Source organism: Balaenoptera acutorostrata, chromosome 7 (genome assembly GCF_949987535.1).
Source record: "Balaenoptera acutorostrata chromosome 7, mBalAcu1.1, whole genome shotgun sequence".
Lineage (NCBI taxonomy): Eukaryota > Metazoa > Chordata > Mammalia > Artiodactyla > Balaenopteridae > Balaenoptera > Balaenoptera acutorostrata.
Window position 1 is genome coordinate 106,505,389 of NC_080070.1, and position 19,603 is coordinate 106,524,991.

At 42.2% G+C, this 19,603-nt stretch overlaps 1 protein-coding gene across 1 annotated transcript in view; it reads right to left on the reverse strand.

Annotated features, from left to right (window-relative positions):
• Positions 1-19,603, reverse strand: part of GLI3 (GLI family zinc finger 3) — a 285,389-nt gene that overhangs the window by 72,037 nt on the left and 193,749 nt on the right. The window contains exons 5-7 of the mRNA XM_057550336.1: positions 19,315-19,520; positions 15,697-15,843; positions 10,978-11,179 (exon numbers count right to left, since the gene is read on the reverse strand). Coding sequence (XP_057406319.1) covers positions 10,978-11,179; positions 15,697-15,843; positions 19,315-19,520 — 555 coding nt within the window. The remainder of the gene's footprint in view (positions 1-10,977; positions 11,180-15,696; positions 15,844-19,314; positions 19,521-19,603) is intronic.

Consider the following 19,603-nt stretch of genomic DNA (forward strand, 5'->3'; position numbering starts at 1 on the left):
CACGGGGCTTGGAGGAACTCTCCTTTCATTCTGTATTGTATTTCTTTAATAAAGGAGAGCAGAAACCTGGTGAAAACAGTCATTGTTCACAGTAAGTTAGGGAGAAATCAGTAATAATATTCTGTTTCTGCAGCGCTATAGTTTCTGCCAGTGTTTCGGAAAGCAACTATGAATGATTACAGCAAGACTTAGCTAAGGTAGCTGTGTGGATGATTGATAGGGCATTAATCAAAAGATGCATATCTGCCTCAGAATTTGTTCACAAGCTTTCTTCTAATAGCTGATTTCATGTTCACTGAGCTCTATGCCAGTTTGTCCAATTTATTTTTTGGTGTACAAGCCATTCATCAAAAAACACAATGATTTAACCCACCCACCCCCCTCCTTTCCTTTTGGTGAATGGGTATTACTAAGTGTAACTACCTCATTCTGTTCATTAAAAAACAAAGGAAAACTAAAAGACCCCACTACACACATATTTATAATGTGATATGGACTTTGCACAAACCTCCATGCATCTTTCCTGAGTTTCATGAGCTTGAACGAGTAGGTGGGCTTGGGAAGGGGGCCCCTTGGGTCATGTACACCTCTCATTCTGGGGGGCCCAATATTGGGAGGCTCAAAAAAGTCAGGACCCAATTAAGAATCCAGACCATTCGAGAAAACGTTTCACAAGGCAGAAAATGCCCTCAGTTTTGTATGTAATGCAATTTACAAATGTTAATAGCCAGACAGAGTAGGTCGATTTTTACTTTTAAAAATATGTAGAAGACAAAAGGAAGGACCAGCATTGGTGCTGCAGCCCCGTCCCCAGGTGCGAAGTCTCTGACCTCAGATGCAGGAGAGGCTGCGACAGCTTTCAACCCATGTGGTTAACATCCCCATTTGGCGCTGCGTTTTCGCTGGTCAAACCAGGGGACAGGAATAAACCTTCCCTAAAATCCATGTCAACTATCAGATTCCAAAGGATATGAGAACATACAGGATGGACCAGCAGTTTTTAGCAGTCCCTGATTACCCATAAGGAGGGACTGCTAAGGGAAACCCTCTCTCCTCTGCGTGCAAAGAGCTGGGCAACAGTGGACACAGGGGAAGACCTCGTGTCACCCCACAAGAGCGGTTGCTGCCATCAGCTCCTGGAAAGGAGGCCGCTTGCTCAAGATTACAAAGCCTATTTAGGATTTGATGACAGAAGTTGATGTTTTTGGCTCTGTCACAGCGTCGGTGAAGGGACTGGAGAGTCAGGCCGACTGCCTGCGGGGCTGTCCACGCAGTTGTGTAAGGAAGAAGCAGAGGATGGGGGATGACCAGGTACCGCAGGTGATGTCAAATAGAGCAGAAAACAATGCCGTCCTCCCAGGAGCATGGAAAGAACCTCCGAGGACTTCCCACCGGTGGGGGGGGGGCCAGGGGATTGGGACCAGCCCCCCCTGCTCTCTGACCCCAAGTGAGCTGTCTTCCTAAGCTCTGCATCCCGGTACTTGCTGTGTCCTTCCAGAGGCCAGCCTAGCTGCTTCCTTTTGGTCACTCAGATTCCAGCTTAAATGTCACCTCCTCAGACACAGGGGCCTCCTGAGCCCGAGATCCCCATCCAAACAAGCCCCCTCTGCAGCTCCTTGCCCCATGACGCTCTGTTGTTTGACACTTGTATTCTCACTGCAGGATGAGGCTCTCTGAAACCATATTCTCTCCCTCCCTCTGCAATGGAAGGTCTAGGGGACATGGGCTCTGGTCTGCCTTGTCCCCCACTGACCCCTGGTGCCCTGAACACTGCCTGGCACGGGGCAGCCCCTCAAGATGAGTCAGTGAGTGACCGAACCACCCCCATTAGGAATGAGTTTCTTGCTGCTGCTGCGACACATCACCACAAACTTAGTTGTTTTAAAACAAAATACGCTTGCCATCTTATAGCTCCAGAGGTCAGAATTCTCAGATGGGTGGGCAGGCCTGCGTTTCTCCGGAAATCCCTGGCACCTGGCCTCTTCCCGCTTCTAGAAGCTGCTTCCATCCACGGCTCAGGGTCCCACCTCACCCCGACCTCCTCCTCTGATTCCCTGTAACTCCGACACCCTCCTGCTTCCCTTTTATAAAGACCCTTGTGATTATACTAAGGCCACCTGATCATCTCCTCATCTCAAAGCCCTTAACTGGACACCAACGATTACCTACTGCATGATTCCACTGGCAAGTTCAAACCTGGGGAAAACTGGTCCACACACTGTAAGTTTAGATGTGTTAAAGTCTACGTGGCAACCTTTGGAGGTAACCTTTGGTGTCCAGCTTCTTTGGTCAAAATTGTGTTTGTGATATCTTTTCATGTTGCTGCATTTAGTTGAGTTCCAATCATTTCCTTTGCTGAATAGTATCTTAGAGTCTAAGTATAGCACGCTTGCTATGTACGCGCCTTATATGTTCTATGCACGCTCTTTTGCTGCGTCTCAGGTTGTTGCGGTTTACTATTACACATAAAGCTGCTACAAAGACTATTAAAAAACAAACAAACAAACAAACAAACAAAAACTCTTAACTGAATCACAGCTACACAATTCTTTTTGCCCTGTAAGGTGATATATTCACAGGTTCCGGGGAGTAAGATGTGGACATCTTTGGGGGCCATTATTCTGCCTACCGAACTCGAACAGTCACTTCAAAGAAAAGCAATTTGACAACGTGTTTATAAAACAGTACAAAGGTAGTAACTAGATCTGTGTATTTTTATAGAACTTCAGCAGCTGAGGACAGACTGCTGGTTACAGAGGTCGGAATTTTTTTTGAAAAGTAAATTCTATTTTTAGAAGCCCTGAAAAAAAATCTTCCTAAACAGTTCATGTATTCGTTCCATAATTTCCTAGAAATACAAAGTATTGACATTGTTGAAAAATTTTATACATAGCTTCTGTCTCCTCTCAAGAAGGACACAGTCTAGTCTAAAACGTGGTCCACCTGAGCTTTATGATCTCAAAGCCTTTACATTTCTGCTCACCCTGTTCGTTCCTCTGGATCAATTGAAGAGCAATTAAGTTTACGTTCTGATTTTTGAATTCTCTTCACTCAACATTTAATCAAGTATAATTTAAAAAATTTTTATAACATTTACTTCTAGATGACTGCATGAGAGATGGGATAATTAAAAACACACATTTATAAAAATGTGACTTGCAACTGTTAATCTATATTTAATCAATAAGATCGCTAGAAAGTGTCAGATAGCCCAGATCTTCCCAAGCAATGTGCTAACACAGTCACCCAAAAGTAAGTGTTAGGGAGGAAAGGCAAAAGAAGTGCCAAGGTGATAAAGTCTGAGGAATACAGCCTCGGGGTTCCCTGGAACTGTTTAATACTTGAATGTGTGTTCCAAATGTCCCACCCCAGATATGGTTTGTAGCAACATTTGGAGGAGCTTTTAGAGACTAGTGTTCCTCACAAAACACTTTGAGAAACAGTCTTCTAGGACAACAGTTAGAATAGTCTGCAATAACCTATATGGGAAAAAAATCTGAAAATGAATGAATATATGTATATGTATAACTGAATCACTGTGCTGTACACCTGAAACTAACAACATTGTAAATCAACTATACTCCAATAAAATTTTTGAAAAATTATAAAAGAAAAAAGAAAGCCAGAATAAATTAATTCAAATGTTAATCTGTCCTGTATTTTTCTAAAAAGCAGAAAATGAGAAAAATGTGGATTTTCGAACCCTGACTATAGTGTGTGTGGTGTTCTCATCCACCAAGTATAAACTTTACCCATCAAAACCGATTTATGGCTACTGAAGTCTTAGTTTTATAAAATACCTTAAAGGAGCACTCATTACATGGTAGGCAGTGACTTGGGGACAGAACTCTAAATAAGGATAACTACTGAGGTCAATTTCCCTTTTATTCTTTGCTCTGAGCTGAATTAAAAGTGATCAGCAAATCGCTGTCTGAGTGGGAACTATTTCTTCTATTTTCCAAAAATTTAATGTTAAAATTCCCAAAGTCTGAATCGTAAAGAAAGTTTTGATATATTTATTCTCCATCACAAATCTGAAGTAATGTTTTGTCAATACACTTTTCAAACTGGGGTCAAATTTTGCAAACCGGGTCTTATTTCTGAATATTGCAATAAATAGCCCAGTAACCCCCTCCCTTATCTGGAACTCTTCTGTCTGGGAATCTCAACAACTATGCGTAATCTGGTTGAAAGCTGGGGTGTAAGTAGAAAGACAGGATGTTAAACAACTAAAATAAATATCATAATATGTTTAACTGAATAACTGAATCAAAATTTGCTATACAACAGTAATTAACACAACATTGTAAAACAAATATACTTCAATAAAAAAATTTTTTTAAATAAAAAATAAATATCGTAAAATCCACACACTCATTCATTAATTCAACAAGTTTTAGCTGAGTACTTCCTACAGATCCCTTTTATATATATTCAAAGAATAAAATAATCATTTGTAACTGGAAAGTTACATATTAATGATAATCAATACATACAACTTTGAGATCCATAATCATGTTTCACTTTCACAACAAACATTATTTTTTTCACACCAAGGAAGTGATGTGCGTCATCATTTGTACAGAACCTCTCTGATCTGTAAATTCACATTTAATTATAGAAATGTTATATTAGTGGGGGACACTAAAAGTTCATACTGTAGAAGATCATTTGTTAAGATGTATTCAACCCTACTATACATATAGGCATTTCAAAGTTATTAATATTCAAGTCAAAAAAGATAAAAACCAATTAAAATAGCACGTGAGACAAACCTGTAATGTATTTTAAAAACACTTCAGGAACTCTGCATACGGTGGAGGGTAAGAGGATGGGGGATGGGCTGGATAACTTAATACCAGTACAATAAATAAAGCAGCATGATGTGGGCTGCTGTAGTCCTTCATATTGGGAGGGCAGATAGAGCCAATTACAATATTGAAGAGATCTGTTTCTAAGTAAAAGTGAATTTAAAAAACTCGGGGGGGGGGGGCTTCCCTGGTGGCGCAGTGGTTGGGAGTCCGCCTGCCAGTGCAGGGGACGCGGGTTCGAGCCCTGGTCTGGGAGGATCCCACATGCCGCGTAGCGACTAGGCCCGTGAGCCACAATTACTGAGCCTGCGCATCTGGAGCCTGTGCTCCGCAACAAGAGAGGCCACGATAGTGAGAGGCCCGCGCACCGCGATGAAGAGTGGCCCCCACTTGCCACAACTAGAGAAAGCCCTCGCACAGAAACGAAGACCCAACACAGCCATAAATAAATAAATAAATAAATAAATAAATATTAAAAAAAAAAAAACTCGGGGGAATTCCCTGGCGGTCCAGCAGTTAGGACTCTGCGCTTCCACTGCAGGGGGGCACAGGTTCCATCCCCGGTCAGGGAACTAAGATCCGCATGCCGTTAGGCACGGCCAAAAAAGAAAACAAAAAATCGGAACTATAAGAAAGATGGCGAGAGGTTGGATCACCCAGCCACCGCATGCTTACAGGTAAAAGTTTCTGTTTTATTGTTTAATGACGTCAATCCACATGGCATTTACCCATTTTCTTAAAAAAAAAAAGAAAAAATCATAGTTTTTCCTTAGAGCTGCATGGAACATCTCCTTCCACTGAGTCTCAGTGCTGGGGTTCCTCTGTGCTCACGTGGGGAAGGATGAGGGAAGTTGCAGGGAACTCAGCCGAAAGGCTCATCATCAGTTTCCAGGTTCATCTCCGGAACCCCTCCCTGACCTGGAGGGCGAGGCACGAAGCTGGGCTGGCCTGAGATGGATGAGAAAATTAAACCAGAGCAGAGTCCTGACATGGGTGGTCACAGGAAGGCCTGAGTCACAAAGGCACCATCTCTTACCCAAAGTGAAGAGGAGTGAAGACTATGTGGCAGCTATAGATTCTTAGGAAATGTTTTAAATGTAAAATCAATGCTAACGACCTATAAACACATTTTTTTTCAACTGCCCTAGTTGGTCAGTTTTCTTCAGATGTGAATTTTTAAGACTTCCTTAAAAGAAACTCATGTGATGCTTTTATAATGTATTTCTTCAGGTCGGGCATTGGGATTAAGAAACTTCATGCTGCAGTCTAAATGTCCATCAACAAACGAATAAGTAAAGAATACGTGGTATATACACACACACACACACACACACACACACACACACACAATGGAATACTACTCAGCAATGAAAAGGATGAAATAATACCATTTTCAGCAACATGGATGGACCTATAGTTTATCATACTAAGTGAAGTAAGTCAGAGAAAGACAAATATCATCTGATATCACTTATATGTGGAATATAAAATATGCTGACACAAATGAACTTATCTACGAAACAGAAACAGACTTATAGGCATAGAGAACAAACTTATGGTTGCCAAAGGGGATAGCAGGAAGAGGGCAGGGGAGAGATAAATTAGGAGTTTAGGATTAACATGTACACCCCACTATATATAAAAGAGGTAAACAAGGTCCTACTACATAACACAGGGAACTATACTCAATATCTTGTAATAACCTATAATGGAAAAGAATCTGAAAAAGAATATATATACACAAATGTATAACTGAATCACTTTGCTGTATACTTGAAACTAACACAACATTGTAAATTAACTATACTTTGATAAAAGAGAAAAAAAAAAACTTCATGTTGCAATTAACCCAGTTTTCTATAGGCTGATGAATCCAATGACGCTATTTCCTTTTCAGTGTCCCATCTCTCCTAGTTCTGGCTCACGAAACCAGTACTGGAGGTGAAGCCAGGCAACAGTCCACACTGTAACATGAGGGCCCCAAAATTTCAGAAACTGGCTTCAAGAAAAGAGAGAGGAAGGGGGAGAAGGAGGCATCTAATCAAAACCAACTTTGTGGTTACTTTGTGGTTGTCGTACTAACGAGGTTGTCCACTTTCTGGTTCCAGCTGTGGAATTTACTGTACAACAGCTGCCATTCAAAGGAAGAACAATTCTTCCCAGTTTTGCAGAGAACAGGCCAACAGCCATTATCATCTGTATACGTGTCGGTATAGGGACACACATGCATGCACCTGCCTCTATTGGAAAGGAAAAAAGTAAAGCTTCCACGTCCATCCATAAAAGCCCCCCAGGGCAAGTTCATTGGAAAACCCAGCAGCCTCGAAAGAAGTAATGAGCACACACATAAAGACCCACACACCCACCAAATGAGTTAAGTATCATCCCAATGTTTACACCGAGGCATATGCACTCTTTCAGTAATGCTTCGGACAAAAATACATTACGCTTTATAGGATGCAAGAGTCCTAAAAGGCTTTAAAAGCTGGGTTGCCACTAAACAGCCAAACAGACAAAACCTCCAAGAACATAAATAGCAGGAACGCAGTCTCCAGTGAGATGTCTGTCCTGGCCGAACCAGATCTGAAACTACTAAGGATATGAAGCCATCTTCATTTTCGCCATTAAACCCAAAGTGAGAAAGCTGTAACTGGTGGGTTAGAAATGAATAGATTACTCATTTCTTCATTCCCTTTACTTTTGCTAGAAGATGGAAGTTGAGGGTCAGTTGAAACACTTTCTCCTCCGATGGGAGCTCGATTTCTAGGGGAAGGTATTAGCAGAGGTCAAACTATTTCTAATTTAATGCCATTAACTGGATATTTATAATACTAGCCTTAACCAGAGAAGGTGGGGCTTACAGGCTGTATTTGATAAATGTGAATCAGCTAGTCTTAGACAGGAGTCTTCAGGGTGATGGAGAAGTTAAAACTTTTTGAGACAGTTAACTATTTCACAACATCCTTTTAAATGCATGGAGTTATTTTTTTTGAATGATGTTCTCAGTTATGATATAAAAAAGACTTTTGCTATACATTTGGACAATATGTTTTAATAAGTTAGCCATAATCAAGTACTATGTTTTAAGATGTAGATAGGCTTTTGTGAATAAATATGTGCTTTATATGGAATTCTTATAGCAGTCCGAATTATTAAGTAAATACATAAACAAAAGAACCATATACAAACTGAAGATGGGCATTTGCTTTTTTATCCCTTTATTTTGTGTCCATCCCTCTGTATCTCCATATATCTATCAACCTATGGATATATGATATACTATCCATATACACTATAACTTTCTGAAAGCCAGCATTATTCATCCTCCACATGGAAACTTCCTTTTAATAAGGAGGGTGATTAGAATTCTAATGGCTCATTAAGAGCTCCTTCATTTATTCACTCCAGAAATATTTGTTGAGCGGTATCAAGGTGACAGGGCACAGATGTTGTGAGGTGGGCAGTGTGGCCATGAACAAAACATACACAGTCCTAGACCTTCTGGCATTTGTATTCTAGTAGAGGGAGACATATAGCAACTACCAGATGAGCACGTAAATAGGAGAATTTCAAACAGTGGTCCCTACTATTACCAGCCTCTTAGAGAATAGCATTTGAACTGGGATACACGTGTGAAGGAGATTTTTTTAGAAAACTGAATGTGTGTCATTACACACTGAAAAACATCTTTAGAAACTGACCCCGTTACCATATGCACTGACAACACGAGAAGCAGATTAGGATTAGAAAACATGCAAGTGTGCAAGTCAAACGTGTTTGGGGCAAATTAAAAAGCAAGGAATTGGAGGGCTGGTCCTCTTGCAAAGACCCTCCGTGCTGATGCATAAAACAAGAATAACACTACGCTTTCCAAAACTGCTGTCAGATGAAAACAGTGAGCGTATCTTGTGCCTACCGTGTCCCTGGGTACAAAGCAGAGATGAGATGCACTCCTGTATCTTTCCCTCTTGAGAAAGTTACCCTTTGTAGATTTCTTCATGCTGCTTCCTTTCCTGTCAGCCACCGGGTCCTACCACTTACTGAGGAGTCCTCCAGCCGGTCTTTAGATTTCACAAAGTGAAACTTGGAACAGAGCAAGTGAAGCACTAACGCTACTCCAGCTAAAGGACTGGCGGGTGGTGTCGGTCGTAATTCTTCTAATTATTGTATTGCTCCAGCAAGCCGATCTCATCTTGGGTTATCTGCATTACTTTATATGCATCAGAAGCTACATCTTATCCTAGCACACAGGGGCTGTGTACTGAAGAATGAGAGGTCAGATTGCAAGAGAGAAGACAGGCTGGTGAGGAGCTGAAGGCAAGAAAGACCTGTGTGCCCGACGGCCCTGGTCACCTGACTGCAAACGGGTCTCCTGGGGCCTGACTGGACTTAGGAATCTCTGCTTCCAGCTCAAATGAGAATAATCAGATCTGTGGTAGCTCCTCGGAGGCAGGAGACAATGATCATTCCAAGTCAGGATACTGACAGTCTCTCCAGGACTGGTACTAGATTACCTGGGAAAGGTGAGGAGATGAGGAAACGGGTGAAGATGTTAGGGTAAGAATAAAGACTGCACTGAGACTATCTGTGTACCACTCTCTAATCTAAGTCCTGTAGAGGCTGTGAAAAGTCACGGTAGCTGGGCAGAGAGCAGAAGGGAAGAAAACACAAAGGAGAAAGGAACGCTCACAAAGTGATTCCGTGTGAATAGCATTCCTGTGAATTTCACCGTGTACCTCATTTCCACCACTTTGATGCTATGACTTCTAGTCAAGCCACATAATAATGATATGATTTCAGCAAATGGAGATAAGGTCGATGGCAATCTATGAGCCCAGGGAAATTTGCCCAGAGTGCAGAACAGCCAGCCCATGGTTTGGAGATGGGCGTACTTCCTCGGAGCCAGATTGGGGTGATCACGTTGGGGGTAGCACGGCCAGGCCCTGGTAGCTCATCCTCTGGATGCACCATCAGGGGCAGTTCTCCTGCGGCTCTGCCCATGGGCAGGGGTCTTCATCCAGGCCCTGCCCATACACACCAGCTTTAATAAAAGGTACCCCTTTCCTCTACCGTGGCTGTCTTGTCTGTAGTTTACAAATGTGAAGACTGAATTTCAGAGCCTACAGGCAAGTAAGGTCTGCACAGCTGGTGGCAAAGCTGGAATCTGACTACTGTTTTGCCCGACTCCAAAGCCTACCTTCGTGACTACATCGGCTAATCCTGAAACAATCCCCCTCTGTAAGTACGGACTGCTATCATACAAGCAGAGTTATTTGCTCTGTTCCGTTGTTTCCACACTTTCCTGACCATATTAAAAGACAGATGCTGCAGAAAACGACATCATATCAAAATGGGGATTTATAATATTTAAACGTTAACTTGCCTGCCAAGGAGGATTGCTGATAACTGAACAAGCAAAGAATTAAAACCGTAATGGAAACATTAAGGACAAAAACTAATGGTATTCATCATTTCTAGTAAATATGGTGTGACTATTGCTAACACATTTTTTTTTTCTGGACTGTTAGGGTTTCCCTAATATGTTTATTCATCATGGAAGACCCATCAATTCCTTTAGACTAAAAACCCTTCTGTCCCCTTTTCTTTCTTCCTCCCAATGCACACTTTTCCCCCCTGAGACAAGACTCACGTCTGGTCTTTTTTCTCTTTTTTGGTCATGTCTCACGGTCTGTGGGACCTTAGTTCCCCGACCAGGGATCGAACCCACACCCCCTGCAGTGGAAGTGTGGAGTCCTAACCACTGAACCGCCAGGGAAGTCCCACGTCTGGTTTTTTGATTTCTGTCCCTGTCCTTGCAAGTGTGCCCAAATCAGGTACAAAGTTGGTTTTCCCTCTAGGCAACTATAACTAGTAAGAAGATGAAAAGATCGCCGTACTCACTGTCTCTAGGAAGGGGATTTCATTCCTGAATAACTATTTCTCTAAATGAGCTGCTAACTGACGTCTGCAAAATAATTCTTTTCGGCCGAATAATTGGCTCTGGAACTCATTGTAGTGAAACGTGACCTGCATCCGCATCCCGGGTCCTCCCCGGTGTCCTGTTGTAATCCTTCCTTGTAGGTAGTCAGTACCGCAAACGCAAGGTGCAGGCGAGCAGTGACGTTTTATTAAAGAAACACATCATGGATTTGGGGAAAATACATACCTGATTGCACTTGCAGATAAGTGGCCGTAGGAGCCACTTGCTGAAGAGCTGCTGCGGGAATTATTGAGAATGGTGACCAAGGAGTTGGGAGACGTCCTAATCATGGTCTGAAGGTCAAAGCTATGATCGGACAGTGGTGAAATGGACAGTGTACGTTTTCGGCTTGGCCTGGCTGACAGCCGGGGGCTGGGGAATCTGGTGCCTGTTGTATAAACAAAACAGAACCTGATTACCTGCGGCTGGACTCGGTACCCATTATCTGTTCCTACTACCCCGCGTGGAAAAAGTGAAGGATAAGAAGCCGGTGACTGGCGTTGACAAGTACCTCTCTCCTCCCACTTGTGATCTACTGGGTACAATTGAGGAAATTAGGGAGAAATATTTATCTTCCAGGGGCTTACCTCGGGGGAGCTCTGTTTATTAATGTGCAGGCAAAATGATAAATTGCTAAACAAAAGGGAGAGACTTTTTATGTGTTCTCCCTCTCATTTCCAGTGATTTATGAATCTGACAGCTGCTTAGATATGCTCATCATTAATTCACCACCAGCGACAAAGACAGTGGTTCCCACAGTCGCACCGCACTCCACCCTCCCCACCGCAATGCACACCGTTTTAAGGCAATGAGCCGAAGGAAAAAAATGAATTAAAGTATCCTAAGATTAAAAAAATCCAGCTTAGTTATGCCCGCATTTCCCCATGATTTCTGTAGTTATCTGATCCACGGAATACTTACAGCTTTACTGACAAAACTGATAAACACGTTATCCTAAATTAATGGTTCTCGATGGGGGGGGGGGGAAACCGATGTTGCCCCCAGGGGACATGTGACAACATCTGGAGATATTTTGGTTATCACAACTCACGGGGTGCTGGAAACATCTAGAGGCCAGGAAAGCTGCTGCACACCCGGGAATGGGCAGGGTAGCCCCCGCCGCCATGAAGAATCATCTGGCACCCGTAGCACCGAGATGGAGGAACGCTGCCCTAAATTCCCCATAATCTATACAGCCTAAGTCCCAAGAAACATTTAAAAGCTTGGGACGTGGTTTGTTTACAGATTTTCCAAGGTTGGGGGAGAAAAACCCTGCAAGCATTATAGTAAGATAACATGAGTCAATTTTAAGCCTCTGGTTATCAGATCAATCAATCAATCGATTAATTAATTCTCTGCATTTATAAGAGTTTTGAGACTTCAAGAAGATTCCACTGATGCAGTTCTATTCTGGAGGTTAGTAACTCACACTTAAACGCCTGCCAACTTAATACAATGCTTTTTACATGGAGAGTTAAAAATTAAATGTCCATTTGCCTTCAATTTGGTAGATGGTAGAGATTTGAATTAGGGCAGAGCTATGAATGTGGCCCACAGGCCCACTCCTGCCTTTTCTAAGGTCACATTTACATTACAGAGTCATCAAACTAAAGTTTAAGGACAGAATGAGAACATAATACCACTAGGTAAGAGGAAAATCAAACATGATTACTTTTAAGAAATAACACAGGGTTTCTATTTCAAAGCATGGGTACAGGGACATGGCAATTTTGGGGTCCCCAGAAAACTGAAGTAGAAGTTAAGCCTTCTTTGTAGAAAAAAGTCTAGGCATTTGGTCTCCAGAAAACTCATTGGGAATATTTTCTTCACCAGAGATGGACCTTGATACAAGATAACAATCCAACATATGCTTTGAGATAATTTAATGAAGTATAAAAGATGAATATGAAAGACTCTATAGATAATATTATAGAGATGAATAGATATACTTTATAGTGAATAAAAAATAAATCACAAACTGGAACTTAGTACCATCCATGTATATAAAACTGGAAAACCAATTTGAATGACAAGTACATACTCAAAGCTTTCTTTCAGGCACATTGAAAATTGAATTTCTTCATTTAGAATAGTTTCATTACCAACCTGATTTAGGCCATGTTCGTACAAAAATAACAGTCCCACTATGTTCACAGCTCTTAGTGTTTAAACCAGCATCTTACTTTTATTATGGCATCTGCCTTACACATAAATGTCTCATTTTTACTCACTATGAGAGGCTAATTTCATCATAAAAGTTTTTCAATGAAGAAATGCATTCCACTTCCAAAGGATTCCAAGGACAAACCGGACTTCTGGTCAGTTTCCATATCATCCTCGAGAGTAACCATTCTCAGTGGGATTCAGTGATCCCTGGCAGAGTTAGAAGTAACAGGACATTCCAGATAGAGCTCATTTCCTGATTTTTTAAAAAACACTAAATAGATAAGGAGGCCGTCTGAGGGCTATAAAACACCAGAGGCCTCTATCCCCATCACATCATCCAAAGACAGAGCCCAGGGCCTGGCTTCATCCCTTCCATGGAAGCCTCCAGGTTGCCCAGGGCCTGGACGGTCCGGCTCCTCTGATTTTCCCTCCAAGATGGGTACTTATTTAAGTCAGTTTCCATGCATATAAATAGTGTGGTTTTCATGAGTGTCAAGGATTTCTCTAGGATATTCCTTATAGGGATTACTTGCTCTCTTGTCTTTAAAGGCCACTCGAATCCCAAAAGGTAGAATTAGAGCCATAAAACAGACTTGTTCATTCTAATGTGCAACACATAAATACTCTATCCTGAAGCTGGCTGAAACCCAGGTAGGCCCACTGTTGGCACATTTAAAAGTCAGGTGCTCATCTGAATCCAGTTTATTGCCGTTTCTGCCAGTGGAAGGGTCCTGAAGATGTGTTAACAGTGGATCAGAATGACCAGCTCCACCCCAGTTTGCCTCTGGTTTTGCTACTGCAGAGCCAATGTAGGAATTTAAAGCCATTTCACTCCTCCCTTGAAAAAGTCTCCTACGATTTCGATTTAAAACATAACATTCTGGTTATGTTCTGTTAAACTAAATGCTATTTCAGCTATTTTAGAGGGCAGGGATATAGTACTTTACGCACTTTCCAACCCTTTATTATGCTCTCCCCAACCCCCTAACAACGAAGCATAGAAAGAGAAAGTTGTCAGCATTTGGGGCAGTGACTTGGGATCATCTGTTGAAGGGAACAGCTAAACTACGAGGTGTGGATTTCAAAACTGCTGAAAGAGAAGTGGCCCAGTTCTTCACTGATCATACGACTTCCTTCTTAAATCTAAGCCCGAGCATTCTTACTGTTCCAACACAGATCTCTCCAATCTGGCTTTCTGTTAATTGTTTTGTTTCTGTATTCTAATAAAAGATTCTGACAAAGAAAAAGGAGGTTTCTTTTTATGTGATGAATGATAGGACATCTAAATTCCTAGTTAATGACAATCAATTTACCACATACTCTGGCAAATTAAAATGCCTTTAATTAGTTTTTACAAAGTAAAAGGGTAGCTTCATCCTTTATTTAGATAAAAACCGCCATTGCCTGACTAAACACATTCTCATCAAATAGAGAAGGTAATATGGGCTGACCTTTCAAGGATTCTCTTATTTTAATTCTTTATTTGCAGATTTTTAAATAACTAATTTGCATAATAACACTCAACTTTTTTTTCCAATAATCCCTAATTGAAACATGGTTATGATGAATCTGAAATGAAAACTCTCTCTTCTACAAAGCGGAAAACAAAATCCCTGCGGAAGACATAACACATTTCTCTTACTCTGTGTGTGGTAATGAGCTCCCCATTGGAAACCCACCCAAGCTGTGTTCGTATGTAACACAGCTAAGTTAGTTCATGACAGTAAGGGGACCAAGGCTGTAGATTTTATGCCCTGTGGACCAATCATTTTCTCTCTCTTCTAAATCTGAGAACTGAATTATCAACCACTAATACAGAGTAGACCAAGGTCCACCCATTGTCACAGAAGAATCCAAACAGACCCTACATGGATAATCACAAATTAATCACTGCTACTAGAAGAAACAAACAAAACCTCGAGCATATGTCCTACTCAAACTCATACTGTCGTCGTATTCAAAGGGTTTTGTTATGTACACCTTGGACGATGTTTCAGGTTCACTTCCTGGCACCTGGCAAATGGATGTGGGCTTAAAGAATCCAAATAAATAAGAACTCTTGGATGTTCTGAAAAATGATAATCATAGGCTCTTGTTTATATGTCTAGAGAAGTGACACAAAGGACTTGTCATAAGCCTTGAGGGACCCACAAGAAAGTGATATAAAGTACAACCAATGATCCCATTTTCTTCCACTGCTAGGTAGAGGGCTAAAAGTAGCCCTTCCCGATGTGGAAATGTTTTTATTTTTCCTATGTAAAAGGTCTCAATGAGATAGATTTTTTTTAATGTAAAGAAAACATGTGGAAAATAAGAAAAAAATAAATCACTGGAACATGTAAAACCAAGTATAGGTCTCTTTTTTAGTTAATTTATAAAGCATAAAATCTATAAAACCAAGGAATGACTCGATGAAGCACATTCATCTAATCAAACACGTTCCCTTGTTCTGCTACCAAGACAATCAGGGCTGACTAGTTTTTTGTGTATCTGCCAAATTACAATCGCCTGTATCTTCCAGTTCATTGATATGAACCGAGTTAAGCGGGAGTCTCAAGATGGCCACATCTGTGGAAGCTTCCTGGGAAACCAAGGTCACCAGAGCCCCAAATATTGGTGGTTCCTCCTCCTCCTCTGGTTTGAAAAGTTAGGTAATCAACCCATCTTTGTATCTTCCTCTCCCTTTCATGAGTTAGCTTGGCCACGCCCAGGACTACAGAAGAGGGCCCCGCCACTTACTATCCATGGCGTGAAGATACTCCATGTGGATGGCCCCTGCGCCGGCGGTGGCAGCGGAGGGGATGATGTCTGCGTAGGGACTGCGCTGGCCGGCTAACAGAGCCATCTGATGATAGTATTCTGCTGGGCTGACTCCAGCGTGGGGGGCTGGATGGAAGAGGAGACAAGAAAACATGGTTACTAGTTGAAAGAAGGCCAAAACGAAGCTTTTCCTCAGACATCCCAAAGTCCATTAGCCATCAGCCATTTCTTTTGTGGTTCTTTGTAGGAAAACTTCCTTAACTCAAGTTGTGCTTTCACTGAAGTCTCCCAGATATCACTGATTCGAAAATAAAACTGAAGGAAAAGAATAGAAAAAATAAAATACACGATAAAACTTTCGAGGTTAGTTTTAAGAATCACCAGGAATTCCAAATGATTAAATTGTATTGGGTTGGCCAGAAAGTTCGTTCGGGTTTAAGTACCAATAAAAGACATTCTTCATTTTCACCGAGAGCTTTATTGAACAACGTATTCATTAACCAAACGAACTTTTTGGCCAACCCAATATATGTGTGCATGTATCTGTACACTCATTCCCCTATTTTGCTCCCCAAAATGGAAGGGTCTTGGGAAGATCCCACATGCCGCGGAGCAACTAAGCCCATCAGCCACAACTACTGAGCCCGCGTGCCACAACTACTGAAGCCTGCGCACCTAGAGCCTGTGCTCCTCAACAAGAGAAGCCACTGCAATGAGAAGCCCGCACACCGCAACGAAGAGTAGCCCCTGCTCGCCGCAACTAGAGAAAGCCCGCATACAGCAATGAAGACCCAATGCAGCCAAAAATAAATAAAATAAATAATCTTTAAAAAAAAGTGTCATACCAAATCACTGTATGTTCACATTCATTTTTCCACATTTCTTACAGTAGTAAACAACTTGGATAACCATGACGTCCTTCACGACATACTTAACATACATCCCTAAGCCTTCTGGCAGGAGGGTCTGAGTCAGCTCTCGGGAGCTGGAGGACCCTGGGCCACGAGTGGAAAAGGCAGCACAGCTGGCTTTAATAACACATGACGGTGGCAAGCTGCAATTTTGTGTTCCATAATTTTAAAGCTCTTTTTTTTCTCTTTTTTTCATTACAAAATCAAAAAGAAATACACCTATCAATCTGGAGCAATTTACTGGCAAGTGTCAGCTCTATAGCAGTGGGATAATGATCGGTTTCCTCATGCCAATTTATGTGCCAAAGCTGCAGGACGCTGTAGCAGTTCTGAGGGTGGTCTCCAAATACACTGAGATCTGGATGCAAATCCCAGCTCCACCTCTTACAGCTTCACAGGAAGTTGCTGGGAGCAGTGAAGGCAATGGTGCATGGAGAGTGCTTAGCACATAGCATTCGATCAATAAAAGCTAATTTTATCATTATGATGTAGAAACACTAGCATTCTAGCGATAGGTCTGTGTAGGCTTTACATTTGTGTCCATATACTTTTTAATTTTTTTATTGAAGTATAGTTGATTTACAATGTTGTGTTAGTTTCAGGTGTACAGCAAAGTGATTCAGTTACACACACACACATATATATTCTTTTTCATATTCTTTTCCATTATAAGTAGTACAAGATATTGAATATAGTTTCTTGTGCTATACAGTAGGTCTTTGTTTATTTTATGTATAGTAGTGTGAATCTGTTAATCCCAAACTCCTAATTTATCCCTCCTACCCCCTTTCCCAAACCATATGTTTGTTTTCTATGTCTGTGAGTCTATTTCTGTCTTGTAAATAAGTTCATTTGTATCATTTTTTTTTAGAGTCCACGTATAAGCGATATCGTATGATACTTGTCTTTCTCTTTCTGACTTACTTCACTTAGTATGATCATCTCTAGGTCCATCCATGTTGCTGCAAATGGCATTATTTCATTCTTTTTTATATGTGTCCACATACTTCTCATACATCATAAAGATAGAGAGATATATACAAAAATCATAGACCACAAGAGACAAACATTAGTGACTTGACTTGGGTATTAATTGGACTCCTGAGAGGCAGAACAACCAATCAAAGAATGTTTTAGTCATACTCATCATCAAATACTATGGAAAGCAGATAACAAGATGTTTTAACTAGAGGTACCAACTCCAGTGGCCCCACTAAATGTCCAGAAGCCAGGCACCATTCCAAGCCCATCGTCAGCTGACCTCCTTACCCCTCTCTCCCTCTGTTCTTATTAGTCACTTCCATGAACCCCCAAGCATTCCATTTTTCCCACTAGAAAACCAAATCCAAAGCAGAACGAAGTCCAGTCTCACTCTTTTACAGTTTTATTTTTAAAGTGTGAATCTTGTCGAAATGGCAAAACTTCTTCGTTAGGTACCTTACAAGTATATTCACTGCATTGAATCGGAGGGAAAAAAGTGAGGCAGCAGCTATTGCTGGAGCACAACTTCTCGTATGAATGAGTGGATATTTACTGAAAAACCTCAGGAAGCTTCCATCTACTATGCCCACCATGCACAGTCAGCCTCGGGAAGCGTCTGAGTGGAGAATGTGGACCGTGCTGCCCGGTGAGACGGACTGCATAGTGTGTCTCTGTGCCCCAACACAAGCATCAGCGATGTGTGGTTTGCTGCAGAGAGCTCATAATCCTCTACCTGTCATCAGTACAGCTTATGCCATCCTGGACCTTAACTCAGATGCTAGCAATTGTGGGCAAGTGAGTTTGTATATGTGTGCATGAGATGGGAAATGCTCTTTCTGAACCAAAGGAGCATTTTATCATTGGGCACTTGTGTAATGCACAGCTCCAATTTAAAAGAGTCAGGTGACAAGTCATTGGGAGGCCAACAAAACAACAGGAGTTTGGTGCTTTGGAGCTTAGATGAACATCAAGTATAAGAGGATTAAAGTCAACGTTTGTTTCTTGTCCCACCGCATCCCTCTTGCGGTGTTCATTTGGGCAAGGACAGAGGGCACATACAACAGAGCTGGCCCATCATGTTCTCTAAGACCTTGCAGCTCAGAGTGTGGTCCCTGAACCAGCAGCACTGACGTCACCTGGGAGCTTCTCAGAAGGGCAGAACCTCAGGCCGCACCTGGACCCACCCCAAACGGAATAGTATTTTATCACCATCCCCAGGTGATACCTATGCGCACTGGAGTTTGAAAAGTGCTGCTCCAATGGACACATCTGTATACATGTGTCCTTCAGACATGCAGAACAGAAAAGCGTTCACCGGAAGGTGAGCAAAATGTGCTGGTTACACACGCACAATGTGGGAATGGCAACAGGGCCAGTCTAAATATACGTGAAGCCACAGAACAGAGCAGTGAATGAGCGCAAGGATTTGGGCATCAGTGCATTCTGGCTCTGAGTGCCACCTCTGCCACTTACTAGCCAGTGAACCAGGTTGCAAGTTACTTGGACCCTCTGCCCTTATCCTCACCTGAAAATGGACATAATATCTCACCCTCATGGAGGTGTCATAAGGCTGCAATGAAAGCACGTAATCACATCACTTAGCACAGCGCCCGGCACACGGGACTCAAGAAGCATCAGTTACTCTATGCCACGTTCCAGGAGAGGCATGACGTGTGGAAGCAGAACAGGCTGGTCTGAGACTCACCATCTGTGGGGCTCAGCCCGCGGGCGGCCGAAATCATGGAGAGCGACGGGCTGCTGTGCAGGGACCGGATGTAGTCCATGTAGGGGTTGATGTAGGGATGCGGAGGGCTGAAGGGGGACTCAGAAGCTGCAGCGGGATTCCGATGCGGGGAGATCCTGATGAAGGGCAGGTCGGAATACGTGGGGCTACTAGATAAGGCAGAAGGCCTAGGTAAAAAGAAAAGCAGACACAAGAGGTACGCATGAGACCAAGAGCTCCGTAGGCAGAGGCTGTCTGTGAAAGAAAATAA